General features: G+C 39.9%; 2 protein-coding genes across 11 annotated transcripts in view; one reads left to right on the forward strand and one right to left on the reverse strand.

The window, feature by feature from the left end:
* Positions 1 to 27,189, forward strand: part of DYNC2LI1 (dynein cytoplasmic 2 light intermediate chain 1) — a 118,610-nt gene that overhangs the window by 66,256 nt on the left and 25,165 nt on the right. The window contains exons 1-5 of one of the 10 annotated variants that reach the window (XM_073339091.1): positions 875 to 6,206; positions 6,581 to 6,725; positions 6,823 to 6,961; positions 8,850 to 9,111; positions 26,812 to 26,963. The exons of 1 other annotated variant lie outside the window; for it this stretch is intronic. Coding sequence is in view for 1 of the 9 variants with exons in the window: in XM_073339097.1 (XP_073195198.1) it covers positions 807 to 823 (17 nt within the window). In the remaining 8 variants the exon portion in view is untranslated. Of the gene's footprint in view, positions 1 to 806; positions 6,726 to 6,798; positions 6,962 to 7,439; positions 9,112 to 22,523; positions 26,964 to 27,189 lie in introns of those variants that run through there. 8 more of the 10 variants (XM_073339089.1, XM_073339090.1, XM_073339088.1 and 5 more) reach the window with 8 other exon arrangements.
* On the reverse strand, positions 1,777 to 26,036 carry ABCG5 (ATP binding cassette subfamily G member 5). Its single transcript, XM_073339099.1, has 12 exons — positions 25,876 to 26,036; positions 23,227 to 23,363; positions 22,906 to 23,004; positions 21,262 to 21,394; positions 19,487 to 19,626; positions 18,381 to 18,510; positions 10,343 to 10,556; positions 9,885 to 10,090; positions 8,726 to 8,864; positions 5,436 to 5,621; positions 4,094 to 4,206; positions 1,777 to 2,945 (listed from the first exon to the last, which is right to left on the reverse strand). The coding sequence occupies exons 1-12, from the start codon at positions 25,895 to 25,897 to the stop codon at positions 2,749 to 2,751; spliced, it is 1,716 nt and encodes a 571-aa protein (XP_073195200.1). The 5' UTR covers positions 25,898 to 26,036; the 3' UTR covers positions 1,777 to 2,748.

Here is a 27,189-nt window from a genome sequence, read left to right on the forward strand (position 1 = left end):
CCAAAATTGAGCATACTAATGAAGAGGGAAATCTAGCTTCATCTCCCTGGCCACAGAGTTATCACTAGTAGAACAACTCATACAAGAGGGCCAAGGGCTGGATTTGGATGGAATGCACACCCCCTCTGTGAAGCTTCAGCTTTGTAAAGGATCCTGATGAATTAGCATGGGTAACAGAGTGGATCCACAGTTTTGTGACTCAGCTGGTCCTCTGCCCCACCCCACCCCCTCCCCCGGCCAATTGAAGTCTTTGGGGCTGTGGAGGGATTACTTCAGTCATGTGTTAAAGTAATCTCTGTGAAATGGCTTCCTTCCCCCATAGGAGTCTCATGGACAGTACCTTGTACAGAGTTCACCACTTGGAATGGACAAAGTCCTGAATTTTGACCCATTGTGCATAAGAAACTATTTTTGCCATTGTAATCTAGGGCTCTGTGACACAAACAAAGCAATAAAGTTAAAGTATATTCAATATATAGCCTCAAATTTCCATGTTTCCATAGTGCTTCCAATTTGGGGCTTGGCCTGGCCTGGCCTGGCAAGTGAATAGCTAGGAGAGGAAATCACATCTAGATCTCTCTCCTGACAGCAACTTAGTCAGCCTCTAGTGCTAAACTTATTTAATTTTAGTAAGATGTGATCAAAATTTCTTTGTGTACTATTTCAAAATTTGATAATGTATGATTTAGAAACATAGCTAGAAGCCTTAAACTGCATGTAGATTGGAAAGTTACAGCTGTATGCATTTTATTATTATTTTACTGGGAATGTTATGCTAAGTGTTTTGGTATGTGTTTGTGTTTTAGGAACTAGAACAATATAAGAGAAATGCCTCTAAATCCTGGAAAGAAATGGAGTTTGAATCTTGATTGAGATAAGTGTTTACCTCTCACACTGATTTTAATTTTATGTCTTGTACATGTTAAGATCAATCATCATTTTTGAGTATTATACAGAGTAATTGAAACTGGTGTTTTATACAACTGGAAAAATATGTAATACCAAATTGCAAACATACAATAAACAGTTAATATAGCATGATTGCATTTATTATTAAATTATAAAAAACTTAGTGCATGAATTTAACTATTAATTTATAACATCATGTGAATTGAAGGTGTTTTCTGGTGAGAAAATAAACCTGGATCCTCAGACTCAAGTAGATTTTGGAAAATTTAAAAAAGATTATTCACAGAGATGGGTTTAAATATGAAGAACGGGACTCTTAAGGCCATATGTTTTGTTGGTTTTTTTAAGTTCCTACATAAAATAGACATTTAAGGGCATAAACAGATTATTGCAAGCCTAGAGCTGTACCTGTGTACACAAAATATAATGTGTACAGAGTCAGATGTTTCCCAGTTTGCAGATACATATTTTATGTACTAATTAACCCATTAATTGATAAGTGCTATAAGAGAGAGACTTTCACACAAGCTGCCTGATATAATGTAGTTAAAACCAGGTTCTGTTAATCTTGTATAGGAGAACATTCCCAAAGACTATACCCATTCTGCATAGAGCTATGTTGTGGCTCCTGCTCACCAATAAGATTGAGTACTGTTAGGATTTCTGGACAATGAGAACCGTTCTGCTACCCATCCTGGAAGTGATAGTTTGTTATGGTTGTCAAGTTTAATGCTCTAATTTAATGAAGGTGTTACACTATCAGTAAATATAAGTCCCCACCCCTTCATACACACATTGTGGGATATTTGTGTGCATTAATAAAAGGAAATTTAGATTAATGGTAGAAAATTATTCCTAATGTTCAGTATCATAGTCTTCTAGTGCAATTAGAAAAGATGGAAATGTCATTGATAGAGAAAGTCAAACTTAGCATAAACCAGTACAGCTCAGCCTTTTGTCCATCAGCAGGATGAAATATTTTGAGAACCAAGCAATAGACTATTGAGGTACTGAGACAAGAGGTGGCCTATGAGCAGTATGTCATCTTACCACAAAAATGGACAGATGAACCACTGGGCTAGAGCACATAAGAAAATTCCTTGGTGAACTATCCTGAACTGGAAAGGGACTGGGCAGGATGATCTAACATGAATTTTTCTTTCTCTGAATGTTATAGTTTATTATGTGTAACATATTTGGTCACAGGTGCTGAGCAATTTCACAATTTCTAGGCTCAAATTTATGTACAGATTCACATATATTCACTTTAATTCATACTTGTAATATCTTAGTTTCACCCTTTGCATTAATAACTTGAAAACCTAAGAAAGTAAAGTCCTGTCATACAACCGAATTACCATGTCTATTACATTATGCTTTGATATTTTTAAATGATTTATTTTGGGACGGGGTGGGGAAGGTGAGGTACAGCTGTTAGAGGAAATATTGTTGTGCCCCTTGGTCATCAAGCTTGCAAGAATAATCCCTAACAAAGCAAATTACATTTGTTCCCATGTCTGCACCTCTTTATTAAGTGCACTTACAAATATGTTAAAATATTTTTATGAATTAAAAAAATACCCAAAATGTGTACTTCATAAACTGAAATTTTTAGTTAAGTGTTTTGTTCATAGTATTTAACATGTTGCTTCCAACATGAGTTAAAACTGTTAACTGAAAGGAAAAAGATATGAATAGTGTGGACGTAATTCACTCCTCACTTGCTATAATTTAGAAAAACAACAAAACAATGGGTACTACTTTGCCCAAATAATGTTTTCAATTACTGCAAGGTTTGGTATATAGTACTGTATAGCCAGTTTAGAACTGCTAGCATTTTTATTGCCTGACAATAATTATATCTCTTATTTTAAAACTCACAATTGCTAGAATGACAAGTGCAGGTAGGAAAGCATATAGCATTAAGAAATCTGTTGTGAATCTGGACATTGCATCAGGAAAGGTTGTCTCAATGAACTGAATGCCCTGCTGGAAAACACATGATGTGCCAACTCCAGAAGAAACATTGGAGCCACCTGCAAAAAAAAAAAGTTTTGTATTATAGAGAATGCAGGCTGGTTACTGTAAGTGGTGCACTGATTTAAACATCTGGATTCCAACTTCTACTCTAACTCAGTTTTATTTAATATACTTGGCCTTACAATTTATTTTAATATAACATATATGTTCACAACTCCTTCCTGTTCCCCTGTGGGTCTGGAGGGCACTGTCCGTAGTGGAGAACAGTGTTGTTCCAGGAGATTCTGGGCAGAGGCTGTACAATTATTGTATGTTCAGAACTCAGCTCTGCAATGACTTATTGCTTCACCGTAGAAGCTTGAGAGCATGTTGGCAGATCTCTTGCGATACAAATACCACAGCTCATACAGCTGCTGCAATGGTTCTGTGGTCCTGAAACTGGAGTAATACCCACAGCGTGGCTGGGCAGGTAGATTTCCTTCCCTTACAGGCATCCCAGGAGCTCCCCAGTGCCCATCCCAGCCAATCTTCTGTATATGGGAAATTGGGGCATTCTTCATGTTTCTGTGTCTAACCTGCATTGCATTTTCTGAAGAGAAGAATGAAGCGTCACTAGAACCTTCCATTTCACTCACACCAAATGGAAGATTTAAGGCCCATCAAATATGCTGTCTGCGAGGACCCATAAGCACTGGGAAGTGGTTTGACTTAGGCTTATTAATATTTATGAAATACTTTGAGATCCTTACATAAAAGTGCAAGGTATTATCCTCATTGTTGTGATGAAAGCCTTTGACATCTTCAAGGTTGCGTTACTGCAATATGCTCTATATGGGACTACATTTTAGAACCATCCAAAATTGAAGCTAGCATATAATGTGTTAATCTGCTTAGAGCATGTAGTATCTTGCCATGATCTGCCTTGTCTGTCTGCGGGTTTCAAGGAGATGTTAAAGGTGTTGATTTTCACTTATAAACAGGGTCCCATGTGTTCCATAGTTGGAGAATTTCACCCCTTGTAATGGGCCTCACTTGAGGTCCGGTTGGGAAGCATAACCTAGTGGTCATGTGTTGTATTTGTAAGTTGTATGGGTTGCTTAGAAAGGTGTAGGCAAGTACTCTTTGTTAGCATGTTTATAAATTTAAACATATATTTCATTAAATTGATTTACAAAGGGCTTAAGGGGGCTCAGTGAACACTTACCACATGTGAAGTTTAATCCATAAAATTCATTGACGGCAAGAACCTCACTGCTGTATTTTTGGAATGTAAGGTAACTTAGAACTTTAAAAGGTGTAGGCATGTTTTCTGTGTGCCTTGAACAAACAAAAACTAGTTAAATTGGGCTTCTGTTATTTCAAGAACCAATACTACCCAAATTTATAATAACTGCACTGCTCCTTTCAGCATCTTACAACAACATCTCACATTTTAGAGAGTGTTCTTAATTTGCCTGCACAATATTCAAGTACAAACTGTATTTGTGACAAATGTTGAAGGACCTATTAAGGAGACCAATGACCATTAACAGTGTCAGGATATACAGTAATGAATTGTTTGGGTATGGTTGCAATTAATTTTACAACTTATTTATATTCATGTTGCTGTGTCATAAAAAAAAGCTAATAAAATGACAATGGAAGAACTATTAGGAGTGATCAGTGTTATCTGCATAACAGAAGTCTACCATGTGTATTCAATTCATTTCCTCTAAAGTAGACACAAAGTGAATATTAAGGCCTGGAGGACAACTAAAGATACTTGCAAAACAAAGAATTAATAACGTGAATCAAAACAGAGTCTTGAATCAGCTCAGTGTAACTGTACTCAGCAAATATATGCACTTCCTGTCTCTCATACAAAGATTCCAACCAACTCCTTATCATCCAACACAGCAAATGCAGCAGAAATGTCCAGCAATCCAAGACCCACTGGCAATATTGACTCTCTTCATAGACAATGAAGAGATTCACAGTCTTAATTAGCATTGTGTGTACTAAAAAACATGGTAAAAAAAACCCACACATTCTCACTCAAAGAGATCAGTAAGGCACAGAACTAAGGTGGTGGGAAATACTTTCACAACAAAACTACAACCCTTCACTAAATTTCGCAGTGACTAAAAGGGCACTGAAGAGAGTGTTAATGTAGTTTTACTTTGCAGAACAAGCTTTAGCTGAAATCTGTTTACAGGAGAAAAAGCACTGTCAAAGATGGCACAGAGTGATACTTTTTTTGAGAACCACTTTATCAGGTGTAGCCATGCCAGTGAGGAAGTGGCTTTGGCATTAACTATCATTAGGCTTATTTCAGTTCTGTAGGAAAAGTCAGGATTGAGTGTGTCCCATGTATTTAGTACAAGGTTTAAAAGATCAGTGATTAGATAGTTGCCTTGCCAAAGACTACAGGTGCACTTTATCTAGTTGTTACCTTGTTGCGTACACACGCATAGACTCACCTTTAGCAACAGAGATTCTTGAGACTATTCTATAGTTACATTATTTTATCATTAAAACCACAATTATTTAGTAATACTTTTCCTTACCTTACAAGCCCAGTTCCAACGAGCACTCCTGCTACATTAAGTAGCAACACTCCACTGTTGACTACATTTGGATTTTGAACCACACCAAGCAAAACAAGCGTTAGTAGCTCACCAATTATATGAGGTACTAACACAACAGCAAAGAAACATCCAAATCTGGAAACATCAGGGTTCATTCCTACAGTCCTGTGCAAATACAGGCAAGAGAGCATTTTAAAATATAAAAATAAACATTATGGCATCAGACTTTTAAAAAACATTCTCCCTTTTTGTACCCACAGGTGCACTAATATTTTGTCATTTAGTCATGGAGGTACAGTCATGTAGTTGGATGTCTAAATAACATCAGTACTGTATGCAGCTAATTACAGATGGAATTTTGTACCACAATATTTTATACAGGCACATTCTGGGTGCAAAAAAGGATGTTGGATTGGGGCCCTGCTTAAAATCAGGCTGTTATAGTCCTAAAGAAGAGTGTACACATCCTTAGTACCCTCTATTAAGGGGCATCTAAATTAATTTCCTCACTCCACAGAAGGAGTCTTAACCCCCTTCCTGCTCCTACTTCCTCTCCACGAAACAAAACATATCCTTATTTTTCTCACCCTTGCTCAACCCACCTGCTAACAAATCTGATCTCCTCATACTACCAGCTCCACCCTGGTTCTTCCCTAACTTGACCTCTCAATAAGGCCTCCATGGCCTTCCTGTGCGGCTGGCATGAAGGAGTGGTCAGGATAAGCAGCAAGAGATGGAGCACAGCTCAAGGTAAAAAAAGAGGCTTACAACAACAGATAAAGACAGTCTCTGCCTGAAAGAGTTTACAGTCTACAAAACAAGTATACTGTAGAGAAGACAGAGTGAGTCTTTGCAGTTGCTGGCTCTCAGAAGCTGTATAAGTTGCCTGCCATTGTTCCTGAAAAGGAAGTCTACCTCAGCAATGGTCACAGAATGTTTTCTACATCCCCCTTCTCAGGGAATCAATTCACTGGGTAGGTGTAATGGGAATTGCAATAGGGGACAAAAATCTTAGTGGAGAGAGAGGTTTTTTTATATATGTCAATCAAGGGGGAATTTTATTGGGGCACAGACTGACACAGGACCTCCCTGGCTGGCAGGTGTTTATTGTTTTGTTTTTTTAGGTCTATGCCAAAATGATAAGGAGAGGGACAACGTTGCCTGAAGGTGACTGCTTCCCTAAATACTAAGATGGAGTAAGCAGGAGACTAATCATGAGAGCAGGTCCCTCCAACTGACACTAGGAGCAGAAACTCTTCTCCTTTTTCTGTAAGGAAAGATTTTTTTCAAAATGTTTTTGTTTGCCAAAGTCCCCTCTATCTCTTCACTTGGGGGCTTGCAGTAATTTGAAATCCTCTGTAAAAAGGACTTAAGAAAATGATCTCCTCTCTGGAGTAACATCACCATTCCCTCTTGAGGAACTGAAGGGAAGAGGTGGCAGTTAGGCTGACGACTGAGCATGCATCAGGACACGTGGTGGACGTAGGTATATTTGGTAGCCCAAGGTAATAGTGCCTTTCATCATTGTGTTCATTTTACTGTAGACCATAAAGTAACTGTAATTTTGCTATCAATTGTCACAGGAAAAATGACAGTACATTATCTTCAGTGTACCACACTCCCCATCCTTTATAACTTAGACAAGCAGACAGAATGATAAGGCTGAATAACCTTGGATAGAAATCTACCTAGTTACATATGTCTCAGGGCTTTTAATTACTTCATCGTTTCCCAAACTTTGTTCCGCGGAACACTGGTGTTCCGCTCGATCTGAATAGGTGTTCCGTGAAAGAATCTAGAATTTAATTTTGACTCTTGCACTTGATTTTTGTACTACTTTATACACGCTTTCCAGTTAGAAATTGTTAGTTCAAGTTATTTTAAATTGGTATTTTTGCTTTGTTTTATAAAATAAAATATATTTAAGCATAAATAATGCAATTTTTTATTTGAAAACCAAACAACTACAAAATAATATTATAAGTGTTTCGTAATAGGCTAAAAAGTGTTCCGTGGCCAAAAAAGTTTGGGAAATGCTGAATTACTTTATGTCTGATGTAAGCATCGTTACTTTCTTAGGAGCTATCACTAGCTTTATAAAGATTATCTAGAGACATTTAAGAGCCTTTTGTGTTGCTTAAAACTGGAAATCGCCTGCCTGTTTTTTGAACTTCATATCTTTTTGTGAGATTGATTATAGTTAAAAAAAATACATCATGGGATTTAAGGATTTAATAAATTTTGGGGGAAATGGAAAGCAATTAATAGAAACAATGATCACATAATCAAAAGATACAATTATTTGCTGTACTCTGCATTAACTTCTGCAAGAAACTCTCGAGAATTGAAGGGAGACTATGCCATAGTAAGCAGCCACTCTCCCCAAAAACTCTCAGAATGCCAGCTTCAAACTGTTTGCACAGACAGGCTTCCACAGGATTGGAGGCTGTGGGCCTCTCTACCCTTGTGCATGCCATGAAAATGATATAAGACCTAATCCTTCAGAACTTGCCAAATCTCTTAAATAATGAAGGGTGAGCAATACCTTAATCCTGGATTTCAGTGGGACCACTTGTTGAGTAAGAAACTATTCAATATGAGTGAGGATGGCAGAATTAGGCCTTAAATAAGTATATGAAGTTACCTTGAACACTCCAAATATTGATGTTAGGGTATTTCCTATAAGAAGTACAAAGCAATACCGCAAATACTGAGATCATCTATTTGTCTTAGATTCACAGGTTTTTAAGGGCCGAAACAAGCCTTTTGTCTCATTTTTGTGTCGTTTATTAGAACATTTTCACCAAAATTCTAACTCACCAAGGCTATGTCTATACTACATAGCTTATGTCAGCATAGCTATGCTGTCATAAGTCCCTTGTGTGGATGCAGCATACACCGATAGGAGACATTTTTATGGTGATGTGGAAACATCACCTTCCTGAGTGACTGGTTTGCCAACAGCAGTGCTCTTATGTCAGTATAGCTGTGTCTGCACTAGGAGTTTTGTCGATACAGCTATGTCAGTCAAGGGTGTAGGTTTCTCTCACTCTGACCAGTGTAGCTATGCTGGCATAAGTTTTGAGTGTAGATAAGAGTTAGAGTAGGGTAAGTACTATATCATCCCTATGCCTTTTCTTTGCTTTTCTGATCTCTCTGAAAGGCAATATCTTAAAGCCTATTCCTGGAGGCCTGTTCTTGACACAGGAATTTAAGAGCACCATAATGAGAATGTAGTTTTAAGAAGGTACAACTGTCTCAGTGCTTACCAGTATATAAAGGTGCTGAAAATCACCATACTGATGATGCTGAAGGGAAGGAAATGTAGTATGTATGCTAACAATATTTGCCACTTCTGATATAAGCCATCTTTGCTTTCTTGGTCACTGACAGCACGTAATGGAGGAACTGGAGTGGAAGGTACAATAGGAATTAAACCACCATTGACCAAAAGTACCATGCAGAAGTTGATGCTCGCAAAGCTTAGACAAGACAACTTGACAACTCTTAGACTATTTCAGAAACACTTTTGTTTGAACCCATCTGGTTGGCCATTGCATGTGAAAACCATGTTCACTAGTAGATCAGATAGTCTATACACAGAACCAGAGGTGGCCAGATGCGGCATGGGAGATACAAGCTTCATCTCTAGCAGGTAAGAATCTGACACCACTCATAAGAACTGTCTTTGATGGTCAATTTATGGAGATGTCCATCTTCTACGATGATGGGGGTCACATATTTGCCCTTGATTGAAAGAACAGTTTTCACCCTCCAAACAGAGATACTGTTACTATATGGGAGGCCAAAATATGGCACTTGTGAAAGAAAGAAAATTTGAAAATAACAATTCTCAGAAGTATAAGATACCAACATAATACTTTCAAGGATAAAAAAGTCTAATAAAGACTTCTACTCTTAATCACTGTTGAAGCCACCCATGTCATATGCCCTTTCAACCTTTCCATGCCCATAACTGTGATCTCAATTAACAGAGTGCAAATTTGCAGCTAGACTTTGTCCTACCTTTACACAGCCAGACAGGGGCATAGGAGGAAGTAAGGACTATTCCCCACTTGCATAGTTCATATAAGAGCTGGCCAAAAATGCAGCCCCAGCACAGAGGCAGAAAGTGGACAAGGAAGGACAGGGATTAGTTGGAGCCCCAGTTCCATACTCCCTGCCACCTTAGCTAGGGGGCCATGCCAGGAGAGCATGCTATACTCTTTAAATAAGTGTAATAACTTACTTCACTCAGCACAATCAGGTTGCTCTGAGTTATATTGTCTTTGTCTGTGTCACTATACTGTACCTCCCATTGCGTCCCTGTGCGACATTGTGTAGCCCTTAAAATTAGCATTCTTAAAGGCCTTTTTCATAGTATATACAGTACTTGCTGCACATAATATGGAGGAACGAATAACTTACACAGGGCAACAGCATTGAGCATTCCTGTGTAAGGTGGAGCACTCACACACTGGTAAAGGAGTCCCACGCGATCTTGCAGTGCTCCTTTTAGAACATCACTCTTCAGTCTGAGAAGGAACAATGCTAAAAACAGGCCAAACAACAGATTCTGAAAAAGACGCATGGTTATGCCAATCTTATCTCTGGAGAAGTTTCTTGTTGTCCTCCTGAAATTGAAACAAAATCATTGTACTATTTTTGTTCGTTATGACTGATAATGTGTCCAGCTTTGAAAAAGAAACAAAGGCACTCTGCCCCAAAGAGGTTTCAATGTAAAAGGCAGCATAAGGAAAATGGTATGCACTGGGAAGCCCAGAGGAAGAAATAACGTATGTGCCTATATGCAAGGTGAATAAGATTATCCAAATAAGGTTATTAGAGAGCTTCAAAATTATTATTTTTTTAGAGTGAGTTCTTACCGTAAGAGAATCCATAGTTTGGAGACTGCAGTGGGTGAGTCTTTGCTTTTGAATGGTATTGCTGGCAGGTCTTTCATGCGTTTTGTTCTTTCAATGGCCTCCAAAGTCTTGTGAAAGATCTCTGAATTTCTATAGGCAGATGTAATTATGTGAACTCTTCTGTAGGTTTCCAGTTCGCGTTCTTTGCTTTGAGTGTCCACAGATGTCAGATCCACTGCAAATTTACTCAAGTGTTAAACTACAGACATTATCAAAGGCCTGATCATTTCCCCTTCCTACTGTCCTTTCACCAAAGTCTTTGTAGAAAAATCTGGAGAAGGAGGAAAAATCTGCTGGAAACTGGGAACTTTTCACCTTGTGGAGGTTCCTCTCCATTCTCTCAGTGTGGGGAATTCAGCTTCTGGGAATGTCATTTCTGTGGAACCCTGACTCTGTGGAGTCCTAGATCCTGAAATGAATGGACTTGCCTTTCACTGGTAGGGCCTCTAAATTTGTTCCCCACTGACAAAGAACCATATTGCCATTGCCTATGCCCTAACTCAGGGGTGGCCAATCTGAGCCTGAGAAGGAGCCAGAATTTACCAATTGACATTGCCAAAGAGCCACAGTAATACGTCAGCAGCCCCCTCATAAGCTCCCCCACCCCACTCCCAGTGTCTCCTGCCCACTGGAAGCCCTGCCGATCAGCACCTCCCTCTCCCTCCCCGCACTTCCTGACCAGCTGTTTCATGGCGTGCAGGAGGCTCGGGGGGGGGGGGGGGGCGGAGGGGAGGTGGAGCGAGGGCACGGCAGGCTCAGGGGAAGGGGGCGGGAAGGGGTGGAGTGGGGGCAGGGCCTGTGGCAGAGCCAGGGGCTAAGCAGTGAGCACCCTACAGCATATTGGAAAGTTGGCGCACGTAGCTCCAGCCCCGGAGTCAGTGCCTATACAAGGAGCCGCATATTAACTTCTGGTTGGCCACCCCTGCCCTAACTCCTGTTCAGGGAAAAGAAGGTGCTAATGCTGCTTAGGATGGATGGATGATCAGATTTCCACTCAGAAATCTACCAGGCTTTGAGGACTGCCCACCATACAGAACAACTTCTCCTTGACTCCTACCCCTTCTCTACTATGAGATACTCCAACCTAACCCATGGAGATTCATTTTGTGAAATATTGGTCTCGGGGGATAACATGCTACCAGAGTTACTTCTCTTCTCTCGCCAATGCAGCTTTGCCCTGTTGCACTGATTTTTGCTCCCTCTTCTGGTGGAGGGGAACTTCCAATCTCAACAACCCCGCCCCCACCCATTTTAAAAATGTAAAATAGATGATGCTGGGCTGGTCAAATTACCCATTACTGTTCCAAGCCCCGTGTAAAGCAAAAATTATTTACTGCAGTGGAACTTACAGAAGATAAAAATTCTGCATAGCTGGATGCTCCATATTAATAAATTCACCTATAAGTTGGTCTTGCCACCAACAGCTGTTTCTTATTATTAGCAGATGAGAACCTTGGGTTCTGGTTGGTTTCAGAGGAACAGCCGTGTTAGTCTGTATTCGCAAAAAGAAAAGGAGTACTTGTGGCACCTTAGAGACTAACCAATTTCTGGTTGTCTTCCTTGTATGATCAAATGCTAATGCTGTGGAGTTTTGGAAAATCACATTTCTTTTGAAGCAAGCAATCATCTAACTTGACCAATAGCATCAGAACCTAGATTAAAGTTCTCAGAAGCATGTGTTCTAACAGATCACTTACTTCTCTAAACCTGCTAAACTGGCTACATAAAGTGTTCATATTACACCTTCTCTTCATAAGTTTTGTTTTTTCAGTGTTGTGTATGCTTAAACTCTAAGGGTATGTCTACCCTGCAATTAGATACCTAAAGTTGACCCATGCAAGCTAACTCGCACTCGTGGGGCTCAGCCTATGGGGCTCTTTAATTGTAGTGTAGACGTCCAGGCTCAGGCTGGAGCCCAGACTCTCTAGGACCCTGAAACGTTAGAGGGACTCAGAGCTCAGATTGCAGTCAGAGCCTGGCAGTCTACATCGCAATGAAACAGCCCTGAAGCCTAAGCCCCAGGAGCCTGAGTCAGCTGGAATGGGCTAGCTGCGGGTTTTTAATTGCAGTGTAGACATTCCCTAAAATGTTGTCAGATGGGAGTTAAACCATAACAAGATGGGAGTTAAACCATAAAGTACTTTAAACTCCTTTGTCCAAGGAGTTTAAAGTACTTTACAAAAGATTAAGCTTCAGAGCACCTCTGTGAGGTAACTGAAATAAGCAATATTGTCCTCAGCTGTAGTGGTCAGTACTTCCAAAAATCAGGTCATATGTCTTTAAAGATGGGGATCCAACATTTAGTCACCCAAACCCAGAAGTAACATTGAAAAATTTGGCCCTAAGTGATTTACTTAAGGTCACACAGCAAGTCAATGCAATGAGAGAGTTTTAAAATCTAATCCCTGCACTAACCACTAGGCCCTGTAGTTAACATTCTGTTCTTTATTTACTGTCATGTTTGACAAATACCAAACATTGTACTTCGACTCCATAATCAATACAATCCATTCTATGAAACATAGAGCTTTATTTTCCTCTGACACTGGTGTAAATTAGGAGTAACAATAGTGAAAACTGACCTCAGGGATAACAGATTCAGACCCCCTGTTTATATAGTCAAAATGCACAGAATCTACCAATTTTCAGAACACTTGTAATTCTTTGATCTAAACTTTTTTCTTTATTTTCACATTCAAAGGTTGACACTTGAAGAATGTAGCACTTCGTGTTTACTGAATGTTTTAAAATGTGAGTCTAAATCTCAGACTTGTGACTTTGAGACTATTCAAATTCATGATGACAAAATTATCCTTACTGTCATATTAGTATTTTCAGCTTTTTTCAATTCCAGCTTCACGTCTACAATCATTCTCTCTCCTAATTGAAGGCAGAATGCCACCAAAACAATAGAAAAATACTGTTTCCCTCTGAATGTACCATGCTTCTTCGTATAACGTCTTGGACATTTCTGGATTCACTATTTAGCGTTCAAACAGCATCAGCAATCAGTCACCCAAATATACTAGATTAAAAGTATGGGTTCTTTGAGTATTTGTGCATGTACATCCTACTCTAGGTGCACATGTACCCCATACACACTAGAATAGAAATCTGAATTCCTTACTGACTTACATCCTGCACATCCTTGTGCTCTGCCCCCAAACCCAAGGGCAGAATGGCTGAAACCATTCCTCGGTTCCTTCTTATCACCAGTGGCATCAAAATGAAACTAGGCTGTGTCTGCTTCTTACCCCTTACTACGTTCTTCAAGACTATCCTTACCTGGCTACTTAAGGGTTATTTCCACAGAAATCCATCCTTTTTTTTTCCCTTTAAAAATGTACTTAAACTTACTTTGTTTGGGTTTTTTTTAAAACAAATACTTATTTTCTCTCAACACTTTTTGCCACAACCACTTAAAATAGCAAATTCAAAGCCTTTGGGCTTCATTCTGCCCATCTTGTTACAGACTCATTCTCCTTACAGAGCGTCATAGCTCTTTATTTCATCTCAACAAGAGCCATGAGCCTGACCATTGCTTTGATGGTCATTCTCTTCAGGAATGAGAAAAATCTAGAGACACGCATCTAAAATTATATCATCTGGAGGAGTTTATCAGAGGCACTTAGGACCCAGAAGAACAGGCATCAAGCTTCAAGATGGAACCGTCCACCTCTAAATCCTACACTGTCAGCACCCCCATCGACTGGAATATGACTCCCGAAGATGGAACTGGTAAGGAATCTGGCCCAGCACTGACAAGCCCAATAGAATTCATAGCATGCCAAAGATCAGCTTGGCACCAATGGCTGCTCCAGCACCGAAGACTGGTACTGTCTCCTCCATGCTGAGGCAAGGTAGATGAGAGCCCCAGACTAAGCATAGTTCCTGGCACTGGTCTTTCTCCCCTAAGAATAGGAAAGTTGAAAGGCCTAAGAAGAGCTGTTCACCTCCACTCTCCTCCCAGGGACTGAGCACAAAGTGCTCTTATGCTTCAGGGCAAGCGACAATGGTTTCAGCTTTAGGTCAGCTACCCTGGTTCCTGCCGATACCAATTCCTCAATGCCAGTCATCACGGTACTGATATTTGAGCCAGCACTGGCAACTGAGCCACTAGCTTCTCCCAAAGACTCATCATCATCATCTTCTCCTCCTCCTGACAAGGTGCCTCTTTTGGCTTTGGATTATTTCAGGACTTTTCAAGAGCTGCTGTCTCAAATTGCTGTCACACTGAAACTGAAACGTCAGTGACTGATGAAAGGTCCATAACTTATTTAATATCTTCCATTCCTCCACTGTGGGCAGGTTGCCAATGCCTATAAATGAAGGCATCTTGGAGCCAGCTACAGATCTCTGGAAGACCACCACTACCCTTGCATCACTGCAAAACCAGCAGAAAAAAAATAAAGTTCCACGGAAAAGCTTTGAGAAGTTCTATACACATTCAATCCCTGACTCTTGGGTATATCTCTGTGGTTCATGAGAAAGCATGCCTGCATGGTCTACCAACAGTTACTCCTGAAGTAAAGACCCCAAAAAGCTGTATCTCTTTGGAAGGAAAGCTTACTCCTGCACTTCATTCCAACTACACATACTGAATTACCATGCATTATTCATCAAGTATGATTTTTTGATGTGGGACAAAGTGTTTCCTTTTGTGAACAAGCTTCCTCCAGAAATCAGGGAGACATCAAAGGCCACTGAGAGGCAATGTAGCCTAGTAGCACTGGACTGGGACTCAGGGACCTACATTCTATTCCCAGCTCTGCCACTGGCCTGCTGCGTGACCTTGAGTAAGTCACTTTACCTCTCTGTGCCTCAATTTCCACATCTGTAAAATGGGGATAATGATACTGACCTTCCTTGTAAAGCACCCAGACCTATGAATGAAAAGTGCTATATAAGAGCTAGGGTATTTCTTATTATTACTATTATATCTTGTTATCACTATATTGGTGGAGGGATGCTCAGAACATTCGGAAAGGCATAACCTTCTCCACCCCTCTGCCTACAAAGACACTGACCATAGACGCATCAGGAACTGGTTGTGATCTTCACCTGGACTACCTTCAGATACATGGGATATGGTCCCAGAAGGAGATGAGCCTCCCCGTAAACATCCTAGAACTCTGGAAAATCAGATTATCTGCAAACCATTCCTTATAGTTTTAAAGAATTCCACTGCACAGCTCTTCACAGACAACACATCTGCATTGTATTATATATTGTTCATCACCTCTATGCCAAGAGGAAATCAGATTATGGACATGGTCAACTCCATGGGATAACCCCAGTTGCTCTTCATCTTCCAGGAGTCAACAATAACATAGCAGACAATCTGTCACCAATGGTCTCTGAAGAGCAACATCCTCAGCCTGATATTTCAACAATAGGAAATCCCATTATAGACTCATTTGCCATCAAAGAGAGCACAAAGTGCCCAGGTTTTGCTCCAGGAGAAGCCTGAGCCCAGGATCCATGCAAGACACTTTTCTCATACCACAGAATCAAGTTCTGATGATATGTAAAGTCCAGAAGGATTGCAGCTATATCTGGCACTGCTTGATGTCCTGGTAATGATCCCTTATGGACATCTGCTTTGCGATGTCCACAAAAACATCTTTTTTCCGGTATCCAGCCACAACAACTTCCTGAACCAATGCTTCTTCCCAGATGGCGATCTGATCCATGGTCTCAGCATGGCTCCAAGCAGCTGTGCAAGACATGTTGTTGGCTTTGGGAGTGCTATCACAATTGTATCCTGAGATCCAGGAGCAAATGGGGAACATCTGGCTCCATACCAGCTTCTTATGGGGGTGCGCGGTTGTGCTTGGAACTTGATCAGAGCAGGGAGGGCACACAGGTAACCGGACAGGTTAGTAATTGTCAACCTGCAAAGCACTGTGGGGTAGCCATTAAAAGCATGCAAAAAGTATTGTGTAGCAGTTGGTCACGTGGATGCAAACAAATTCAATTTGGAGGAAACTGTGGTCACTTTGCAAGATGACTCCAGAGTTGGCGACATATGCAGAATTAGAGTGCAGTGATGGATTGTGTCATGTGTATGTAAGCATTTTCAAACCAGATTAACTTGAGTTGAGCCAGTTTAAAACCCCCATGTAGACAAGCCCTCCAGCTCTCTGAACTCTCATTCAGTTCAACTAAAATCTTCCTTGCAACAATTTCACTATGCCAACTTCCTAGCCAGTCATACTCAATTTTTCCCACTCTACTGTATCCAGCGCTGCTTCACACTTATCTGTCGATCTTAATATTGTCCTTTCAGGACTCATGGACCCTCTCCCTTTGAATGCCTTTCTGCTCTCTAAACCATTTCACTCTCAAAAGGGCCTTTTTGGTGGTCATTACATCAGTCAGTAGGGTCATCTAACTCCAAACTCTCCTGGCTGACCTTCCTTACACAGCATTCCGCAGAGATAAGGTGGTGCTGACATCTCACACTAAATTTATTTGCAAAGTTGTTTCAGACTTTCATTTAAATCAATCCATTAATCCCCTCATTTTCTTTACAAAACCTGCTCCTACTCGTCAGAAAAGAAATTTCATACTTAGACATTTCAAGGGCCTTGCTATATTACTTGAATAGGACAAGCCCTTTTAGACAACCAATCTTTTTGTTTCCATAAGTAGCACTTCTAAAAGAGAATCCATATTTTTCCCAGAGAATGTCTAAATGGATTATGCCATGTATTCAGTCTGTTATTACATGGTTGATATACCTCTTCTGCCAAATATTTGACTATGGCTCAGGCTGCCTTGTCTGCATATTTCAGAAATATAACCATGTCTGAGATGTGCCAGGGTGTTACCTGGAGCAATCCCCTCACTTTTGTTAAACATTTTGTCCTTGATTTGGGCGCAAGATTGGATGCCAAATTTGGGAGGTCAGTGTTACAATCAGTGTTTAATTAGTGGCAACTAGGACTCCTTAGTTTTACCATCCAGACGGGGCATTGCTTGCCAGTCACCTAGAGTGGGGAGTGGGATGCACATGGACAATTTCTCAGATTAAAAAACCCCAGCAACTTACTTCACAATAACTGTGGTTCTTCAAGATGCTGTCCTACAGCGTGGATCTCATGACCTGCCCTCCATACACACTTTTTTTTGGTGAGTCTTTCTGACATTGATTTGCTGAATTAGCACTAGAACTGGTGGGTGTTCGAGACTTCTCTGCCCTTTATATGCCGTTGGCCGGGGTGGGGCACAAGGACATGCAGGGCGCAAGTGCAGCCACACAAACACTGCGAATCAAAGATGCTAGTCTCATGTGCTTGGGGCACGTGCACCTCGAGTGGGATCCACACAGACAAAATGTTTTGAGGTAAGTAAATGTTTTGTTTTAAATCAGCAATAAGAGCCAAATACTACATAATGCTGTGGAGCTTTATAGAGTCTCTGAGCATCTTCAACTTCCACTAAAGTCAGTAGGAATCAAAGGCACTCCATACTTTGGAGAATCAAGTCTAAATTCCTAGGAGCAAAGGAGCATATTGAATCCAGAGGATTCATGAACCTGGAACTCTGCTTGTGGAATTAGTGTGCCTTATTATTTCATATTGCTCTATTGCAATGCTATTGTGTATTTTCATTGTTCCCTTATCCAGAGGAAAGTTCACATCTGTTTGCTCTTTCTTTTCCGGCTCTAGTTTGCCTATCATTCAGGCATCTGAATGTTCTATATCCTACAGGTTAAAATAAGTATTGTACTAGATAAAAGCAGCATGTTTTCAAAACTGACCTAAACTATTTTGTTGCTAATCCCACAGTTACTTTTATTCTCAGATCTAAGACCAGTTGTTCTGTTGAATATGTTACATAATTTTATAGCACTGATCCCCTCAGAAGCAATGGAACAAACTAGCTCAGCACAATTACAAAGAACAGGAAGAATTAGAATGAGTTATGCTGGCATAACCTGTTTGCCTAGAATAAAATGCCAACATCTTTGCTAATATGAGTTGGATAAACTTACCATAAAAGTCAAAAGGATTTGATTGTTCAGGACAGGCGTAGCTGCAATCACTAAAAAATGTGATCATTTCTGAAGGGTCCCCACAGAAAACCAATTCTCCAAAACTCATGATGGCGATTTTGTCAAATAACTGGTTGGACAACACAACATATATTAATGAGATCAACTTACTACTAACAAGGAAAACATTAATATTGGAATAGTACTTTATAATTTGGTAAATAAAGGCCCTTTAGCAAGAAGTGTAGATTTGCCCTGTCATTACATTTCCTTATTGTATTTCTGCACTGCCAAATGTCTTTTTAATCATAAACTATTAGAACTGACCCTTCTTAAAGGTATTGGATCCTACCGGGTATGAAGAGAAAGGTGCAGTCTGAGCACAGGAATGGGAACCATGAACTCTTGACTTCTCAGTTTTGACACAGCCTTGCTTTGTGACCTTGGTCAAGTTGCTGACCCTCTCTGGGTCTCAGTAACCCCAATCTGTAAAATGGGTGCAAAAATACTAATCTGCCTCAGGAGGGTCAGACATACATGCTTACCACTTTCTGAAAGCCAGGGTGAAAGCCACCCTGTAAAGGTGTCTCAGGTTGGATACACAAAATCACCAGCCACTTTTAAAAAAATTGTCCATTAAGTACATTGTCTTTTTAAAAAAAATAAAGACAAACTGTGCCTCAACTGTCACCCAGCTGTGCCTCAACCTATCTGTTATTAGTTGGTCAATTTCTTGCATTACAGAAGAAATGGGTTTTGGAGAGGAATTTGAAGGAACCTGGAGAGGAATTTGTTATAAGTTCAGAAAGACAGGAAGGAGGAAGGCATGAAGGCGGTTGTGGACAAATGAGCAGTTGAGGTTAGCATCAGTGGTACAGCAGAGGGATCAATGGGAAGTGTGACTAGAGCAGCAGAAAGGGGCAGAGCTTTAAGGGCCTGGAAGGTGAGGACAAGCAGCTTGAATTTGATGCAGTCGAAAATGGGAACTAGTGTTGGGATTTGAAGATAGACTGTATTTAATTTTGTACTAAATAACTCTCATCTTCAAGAAAAACTGCATGGAGTGATGCTCAGTAAGAATCTATTATCATTTTAATATTCCTTACCCTGAAAAGTTCTGACCGTGGTTGATGAATTGTAATAATCACAATTCTGTCTTGGCGAGCAAGTTCCGAAAGCAACAAGACAATCTGATTTGCAGTCATGCAGTCCAGTCCTGTAGTTGGTTCATCAAGTAACATGACTTCTGTGAATATAACAGGGATAATTTCTGAAAACTCAGTTAAATGGTAAGCAAATTGTATAGTTTCTGTCCTTTATAGGTCATTCAATGCATGCTGTAGAATTATCTCTAAAGTGTGACAGCCATGCAAACCTGTGTACACATTTATTTCTCTGGTCTGATCCTTCAGCCTTTACTTGGTTCAGTGGTCCATTTTCAACCACAGTGAATACAGAGTGCAAGATCAGGTCCTCTCTTTGATACTCAGAATTACAACTTGATCATTTTTTCATGTTGACTTTTTCTCAGTGAAGCTACCAAAATAGATTCAGTGTGTTTGTCAGCTTTTAGAATTAGCATTATAAAATGATGCTTTTAAGGATAGGATGCTACATAAAATTAGCTAAAAGTGTGTATTCTGCATGTACACAGTATACACAACTGTGCTTTATATAATGAACTATTTAAAATTATCCTGTAGTACAGTATGTAGTTCTGTACATGAACCAGTCTTATTAGTGCATTATTTTCTTTGTAATTTTAATGTGTATTTTATTATACATAAGAATTTGGGGGGTGGGAGATGGAAGAAGAGAGATACAGTCCTGGAAAATGAATTATTTTATTTTTTCCACAAAAGAGGTACAGCGTGGACAATTCCCACTCTGACCAGTCAACCAATTTTATTAGTATCTATGACTGTTGTCATTGCACCAGAGTTCATGCAGTGTATAATGTAGTATACATCATTCATCAAGGGAAATTCAAATCTCATTTCATCACTGGCTGAATTAATGTAGCAAACTACAAATGTTGATTCTTTGAATTATTGCAACATAGGTATTATATTGCCCCTTTTAAGTTCCCAACAGAAATTATAAATTTCTTCACAAAAATGTTCAAGAAAGTAGTGGATACAGCATATCAGTGCTCTAAAAGTTGCATTAGCTAAGGTATGGGGTATGCTTCATTCACTGGCTGGTTACATTAACTTATGTATGAGCACGGCTATACTGCTAAATGGTTATTCCAACTGAATTGCAAATTTAAGTAATTGTCAAGGCAAGTAGAGTTTGGGTATAGGCTACTTTTTTGGCTCTGTTTTATATCCAAATAAATAAATATGAAGAACTAAGTAATAATAATAATAATAATATTTAGCACTTACATAGCACTTTGAAAACACAAAGTGCTGAGCAAACATTACAAAATTAATCCTTACAACTCCCCCCTAAAATAAGTACATTTTATTAGCTCTGTTTTACAGATGGGAAACAGAAGCACAGACAGTTGTAAAGGACTGAATTTAAGCATATGGTTAAACAATACTTAAATCCCTAAGATCTATGCATGTGCTTAAACTTAACTATCAGGGTCTATGTGACTTGCCCAAGGCCACAGCATAGGTCAGTGACAAAACAGGAGTCTCAGCCTATGCTCTAGTCACTAGACATTTCTGCCTCTCTGCAGAGCTGATTGTGCAATGAGCCTGCATGTTGAAATCAATGGCAGTTTGGAATGTGGATCTGTGATAGAAGAAAAGTGCTATTATATTTTAAAATGTTATTTAGAGGTGGGTGGTGGGAGTGCGTGCAAAGTGACAGCATAATGAAAAGGACAAGGTATTTGTTTTATTCTGAAAAGCTGTTCAGTACTCACTAGGATCTTGTAATAGCTGGGCTGCAATTGAAACGCGACGCCTCTCACCACCAGAAATTCCCCGCAAAATACTGCTTCCAATTACATTAGTAGCAACATGGCTGAGACTCAGCTCAGCCATAACAGCATCTACCTGCAAAATAGTTACAATTTAAAAAGACACAAATGGTTCATAAGATTCTAGACCCAGCAGTTCTCTAACTGAGTGACATCTATTGTAAAATTGTTCATAATCTCTTTTTGCCTTTTTATCTGGTTTGGCTATTGTCTTCATGTCTGGCCACTTTGGACAGATATTCTTTTCCAAAATCAGAAGAGTGTCTAGAGGCCACTATCCTAGGCAACTTCTCACAAACAGCTTCATAGACTTCCATATCCCTGGCAGCAGCCATTTGCCCTCTTGCTAGAATGTTCTTCTACCAGACAGCTGGCTGTACCTGTATCTTGCCAGCTTTAGGGCACAAATAGAATTCATCTCCCCCTTCCCCCCAGAAAATTGTAAAAATGGCTTCCATTGCCAGCTCTATGAAATAAAGCACCTGGATGGGCACAAGTGACACTAAGAAATTAACAAAAAGAAAAAGAGTACTTGTGGCACCTTAGAGACTAACAAATTTATTTGAGCATAAGCTTTCATGAGCTACAGCTCACTAACACGGCTGCTACTCTGAAACTAAAGAAATTAACGACAGAGATAGACCTCTCCTTTTGGGTCTCCCAGTCCATTTGGTGTTTATTTTTCTTGTCTCTATTCAGATTGCTAGTTCAGTGGGGCTGTGTTTCTTCTGTGCATGGTGCAGGGCTGATCACTCTGTCAGGGGTTAACAAATAAATAATAACATCAATTCCTCACAGTAAGCAGCAGTAAGTGAGGAGGATATAGAAGCTTTGTTCTTCTTCCAGGAGGGAAATGATGGAGTTCTAAATGCATGTAATGATGTAATGGTGCCCAGATACTATGGGGATGGCCACTTCAGGAGTTCTGAATTTGGTATCAAATTCAATCTCCCATGCAATAGCAACTGGTACTACTTCAGGAATGACAATTTCATTCCAAAGAGACAAGGCGGGTGAGAACATCTTTTATTGGACCAACTTCTGTTGGTGAGAGAGACAAGCCGTTGAGCTTACACAGAGCTCTTCTTCGGGTCTTCTTCTGTGTAAGCTCAAAAGCTTGTCTCTCTCACCAACAGAAGTTGGTCCAATAAAAGATGTTCTCACCCACCTTGTCTCTCTAATGTTCTGGAACTGATACAGCTACAGCAACACTAATTTTGTTCCAACATATTCATTATTTCCCAAGATGGCAGCATGACACAGAATTGGCATTCAGGAGATCAGAGAGTTTTATTCCTGGCTCAGTTGCTGAACTCCTTTGTGATCCCAAGCAAGTCACTTCACTTGTGCATGCCTGTTTCCTCATCTGTAAAATAGGAATGATGATACTTGGCTTCCTTTGTAAAGCACTGTGAGATCTATAGATTAAAAGTGCCATTGATGAAAGGATAATGTGAGAGCATGAATTGAACTTGGGAATCCAAATCTGCTAAAAGGTAGTGTCTATAAAATTAGGGTATCTGATCTGCTGGACATATCTGAAAAGATTCCCCTGTTTGTCTCCGTGGAAGAATAGAACATACTGACCTTCTTTTTAATGAAGTCGCTGGAGTGCTTCTGAAGTGCGAGTAAAGCAGTGTAAGTCAAAGATTCTTGTACGGTGAGATAACCTAATAAGATATCATTCTAGAAAAGGAAAAGAACAACAGTATTGTAGTAACTCTGGGCGTGGTTCTGCTTTGACACACATTTCATACCAGCATAGACCCATTGACTTCTGTAGAGTTACTCCTGATTTACAACAAGATTAGTGAAATCACAGTCAAGCCATATGATTCTATTATTATTATCACTACAACTTTGTAATAACAAAAAGGTCCATGCATATGAATTAAATTAAAAAACAACCTGTTGAACGTATGAGAAGCAGTCCTGAAATTGTTCTTTCTTCAGCTCATGCCCATTCATGTACACATCACCAAAGAAATTTCCTTTTTGTCTCAGTCTTCCTGATATTGCATCCAGCAGAGTTGTTTTTCCAGAGCCTGTTAGACAGTTTACAAAAATTTTCATTCAGATTAATTCTTACTTTTACTATAGCAGCACCTATAGGCCCCAATCAGAGGCCAGGACTCCATTGTTCTAGACACTGTGCACACGTCTAATGAAAAAATAGATATATATTTTATCACTAACAATGGTGTGAAAAAGCAGCCCATGAAAGTTAAATGGAGTGTTAGAGTCTGTGTAAATTTCTATTTATTTCACATCACTTGTTAAGCACCCTCATTGTGCTTGATGCTATACAAAACATTGAGGACTACAATTCCTGTCCCATTTGTCCCTGTTTACAATCTAAACAGAAAGACAAAACAGATCAGACAAGGATGGAAGACCAGGACTGGTTCTGCCTCAGAGCATCAAGAGCACTTCTTCTTCTAGGCGAATTTTTATAGGAGACTAGTAGGTTTTGTGGGAGAAATAAGTTCTGAGGAGAAATGTAAATGAAGAGATTTCACCTTTGGTTCCAGGGGCAAGAGGGAATTCCAGGAATAAGGGGCAACATGGGAGAACTTATGAAGATGAGAGTGGGAGAAGGCTATGAAGGTAGCTAGGAAGGTTGAACAGAATAGTGAGGAAGAGGAGCAGTAGTAAGAGTCAAGAGCAGCGCTGTAGGTAGGGGCAGGTAGCTTGAACCACATTTGGAATGCAAGAGGAAGATAATGGGGGATTTGAGAGGGCCTAACTCCTGTGCAGCACATGGCCTATGCACCTTTTAAGTATCACTGGAAGCTCAAAAAAGAGTTTAAGTAGGACTTAAGTGATGAATAGGCCCTGTGCTGGCCCTCTGCACAAGGTTAAATTTCATCCAAGATGAAAAAAAAGATGAAAAACATTAACCCAGGAAACCATACACATACACAGACCTGAAAAACTCTGGCAAGTTTGGAAGAAACCCTATTGTGACACAGAGGCCCTTTGGAAAAAGATCCCCTGTTCTTTGCAAACAACTCATCTCAGGTCTGACAAACTCACTACACCAAACACATCTTGCAGGGTATTTATTCATAATGGGTAATGTAAGGTATCTACAGAAAGCTCGTAAATTATCAAGACTCATAATCATTGTGAAATGTATGTATGGGTAATATTGAAGAAATAATATAACTATATTGAAAGGATGCTTTTTTGGTCTTGGATTAAAAGTTAGACACCAGGGGATGATTCATCACAGTGATGGATCATTCAAGCAGAATTGTCAACACTCCCTGGTTAGCTAGTGAGGTAAGGCGAGGCTCAGTTGTCAAGCCTTGCTTCCCAAGACTATCGATGGGACAACTGCATACAATTGAAACAACTTGGAGGTGAAAAAGGACCATTATAACAGACAGAGGGATCACCCTATCTGTGAATAAAGACAAAAGACTGTTTCACCATAATACAGAGTGGGGGAAAGCACTCTGGATCCATTCACTGAGTAAACATCTTGTGGCGCGGGATGTTTTCATGAAAGTTTGGATCTTGGTTCCTGCAAAGCCAGCCAGCTCTACAACAGATTGAACTTTCAGGGGAAAACCTACTTTATTAGATAGGAAAGATAACTATTAATAAGCATAGGCCCAAGCTTGCGTTTTATGATTTTGTTTCATATTGTGACCATTCATTTCCATCACTATCTTGTTTCTAATTGATTCTTCATTGTTTCTTAAATAAACCTGTGGGGGCAGAGGATCTGGAGTTTCTGTGAGTAGCCAGTTTAGGGGCTGGATATCACAGGGGAATTCTTCAAAATGACTTGGAGACCAGGATGCACCTATTGTTAACATGCAAGGCAAAGACCGGGCTGGCATAGCCTGGAGGAGAGTGCTTGAATGGCTGAAAGGCTGGTGGTGTCAGGGCACTAACTCAAAGTTACCATGGGCAAGACCCTCTCTCACCAGAGGCAGGGAGAAACAAGGTGACTTACTGTCCCTGGTACCCTGAGAACCACCACACATATATTCTACTGAGACTGCGACTGAAAATGCCACCTTTTTAAAGAGTACAGGTTGATGGTGCCTATGTATGCATTGATACAGCTTTTCTTTTTCAGAAAGTCTTGATAGTCTGCAAGGGTTCCATTATTTAAAAATACAAATCTTTTGGCTAGATCCTTGACCCTGCTAAGGTCACTTGTGCAGTGCAAAGTGACCTTAAAGGCACCCTGCATGAGAATCTACAAGTAGTGTAAAGCCAGAATAGCTAGCTCCATACCAGCGTCCCTCCCAGCCCCTTCAGGGTAGGCAGTGGGAGGGGATATTCTGGTGTCAAGGTTGTGGAGACTTAGGGCAGTGTGCTTCAGTAATCCTCACCAGTGTAATGCCCCCAAGAAGGCCATTCACTAGAGCCTGTTGACAATAATTGAAAAGTAAATTATTAATCTAAGTAAACCAGTGCTTATCCACATTGTGACCTTATTACAGAAGTGCCCACATTCAGAACAGTCTACGAAATTCATTTGGCATGATTTTTTTTAAAGTAGTATTGTTTTAGATTTGGAAGTTTTGAACTACTTACCAGAATTTCCCAAAATTGCCATAATCTGGCCACTCTCTATGTGAAATGAAACATCTTTGAGGATCTGCCGTGTGTATTTTTTATGATATGATGGGATATCCCACCAAAGTCCAACACGTTCTCTTTAAAAAAAAGAAGGTTGAAAAGGCTGAAATGTGGCATTTGAAAGAATTTAAAATAACATGCAAGAAACATTTCAAAAATTGGGCTTGTGCCCTTTTTTGCTGCTTTGATGTATAAAGAGGATTGGAAAAAAATAATTTCTAAAAGGTTTTTTTTCTGCTTGTTTTTTATCTTAGTAGAACCAGACTTAACCTTCCTGATCTAACCTGGTTTTGGTGGAGGACCAAGGGGAAATATAAGTAATATTTATTGTGAGCTCTTTAATTGTAAGGATGAGGGTGTTAGACCTTTAACAAAACCACTGAAATTAAATAGAAATTAACAAAAAAACAAAGTTTTAAACAGACTTGACTAAAAATCCCTTCCCCTTTTAATAGCTCATTTTGTTCCGTATTGGCTCTGTTGGCGTCCCTAGTTCACGAGCTCTCCAGTCATATCAGAGTCTTCCAGCCAAGACAGAAGCTTAAATGTCTAAAAACAAGCAAAAGAAATGAAACCACAACCCTTTCAGGCTTTCTTTATATATCCTTCGGAGACCTTCTTTAAAGAATCACTTATGAAATCTTCAGAAAGCAGAATCACTCCTTACTCTCAGGAAAATATAGTCTTAATTACAAGACAGAGAGGACCAAATTCATCCTAGGTGTCTCCCTTCACTGGACTAAGACTAAGGTCCATCATCTTCAAACTATATCCCTGTTACTATTATGCTATAAATTAAGGGAAGTCTTATCCCTGTGGTCTGAGGATTAGTGCTATTGCAGAGTCCCAGCTTACATTGCTGATCCTTACTAGCTTTACCTGACTGTGTAGGAGATTCCATGGACGCTGACACTGTTATGTGGAATCACAACAGACATCCTTTCTTCTGCTCTGGAACCCCAGCTGCTCCTTTCCATCTCGGTAGGCTGCATCATCCTCAGGCAGACTGGACACTTTACTTAAATCACCTTCTCAACCAGCTGGTAAGTCCGCTAATTCAAGTAAGTTGCTTGAATCACCAAGTTGCTACCTCATTAATGAAGAGGGTATAGCTTCACTCTGCCAGTAGTCCACAGGATCAGTCATGGACCCAGCCTTATTTCTACACCCAGGAAATTACTCGACAGAAAGCTGAGTAGCTCTCAGTTCACTTTTCCTTTCTTCTCCTTTCCAAGCACAGTTGACAGATTAGCCATAACTATTATCTGA

This window comes from Lepidochelys kempii, chromosome 3 (genome assembly GCF_965140265.1).
Source record: "Lepidochelys kempii isolate rLepKem1 chromosome 3, rLepKem1.hap2, whole genome shotgun sequence".
Classification (NCBI taxonomy): Eukaryota; Metazoa; Chordata; order Testudines; family Cheloniidae; genus Lepidochelys; species Lepidochelys kempii.

Coding starts and splice junctions, on each gene's coding strand:
- ABCG5 (XM_073339099.1), bottom strand. CDS start 25,897: ATGGCAATTTTGGGAAATTCTG. Junction 23,005..23,226: donor GCTTCTCATACGTTCAACAG/GTTGTTTTTTAA, acceptor TTCCTTTTCTAG/AATGATATCTTATTAGGTTA. Junction 8,865..9,884: donor GCTCAATGCTGTTGCCCTGT/GTAAGTTATTCG, acceptor CTTCCACTCCAG/TTCCTCCATTACGTGCTGTC.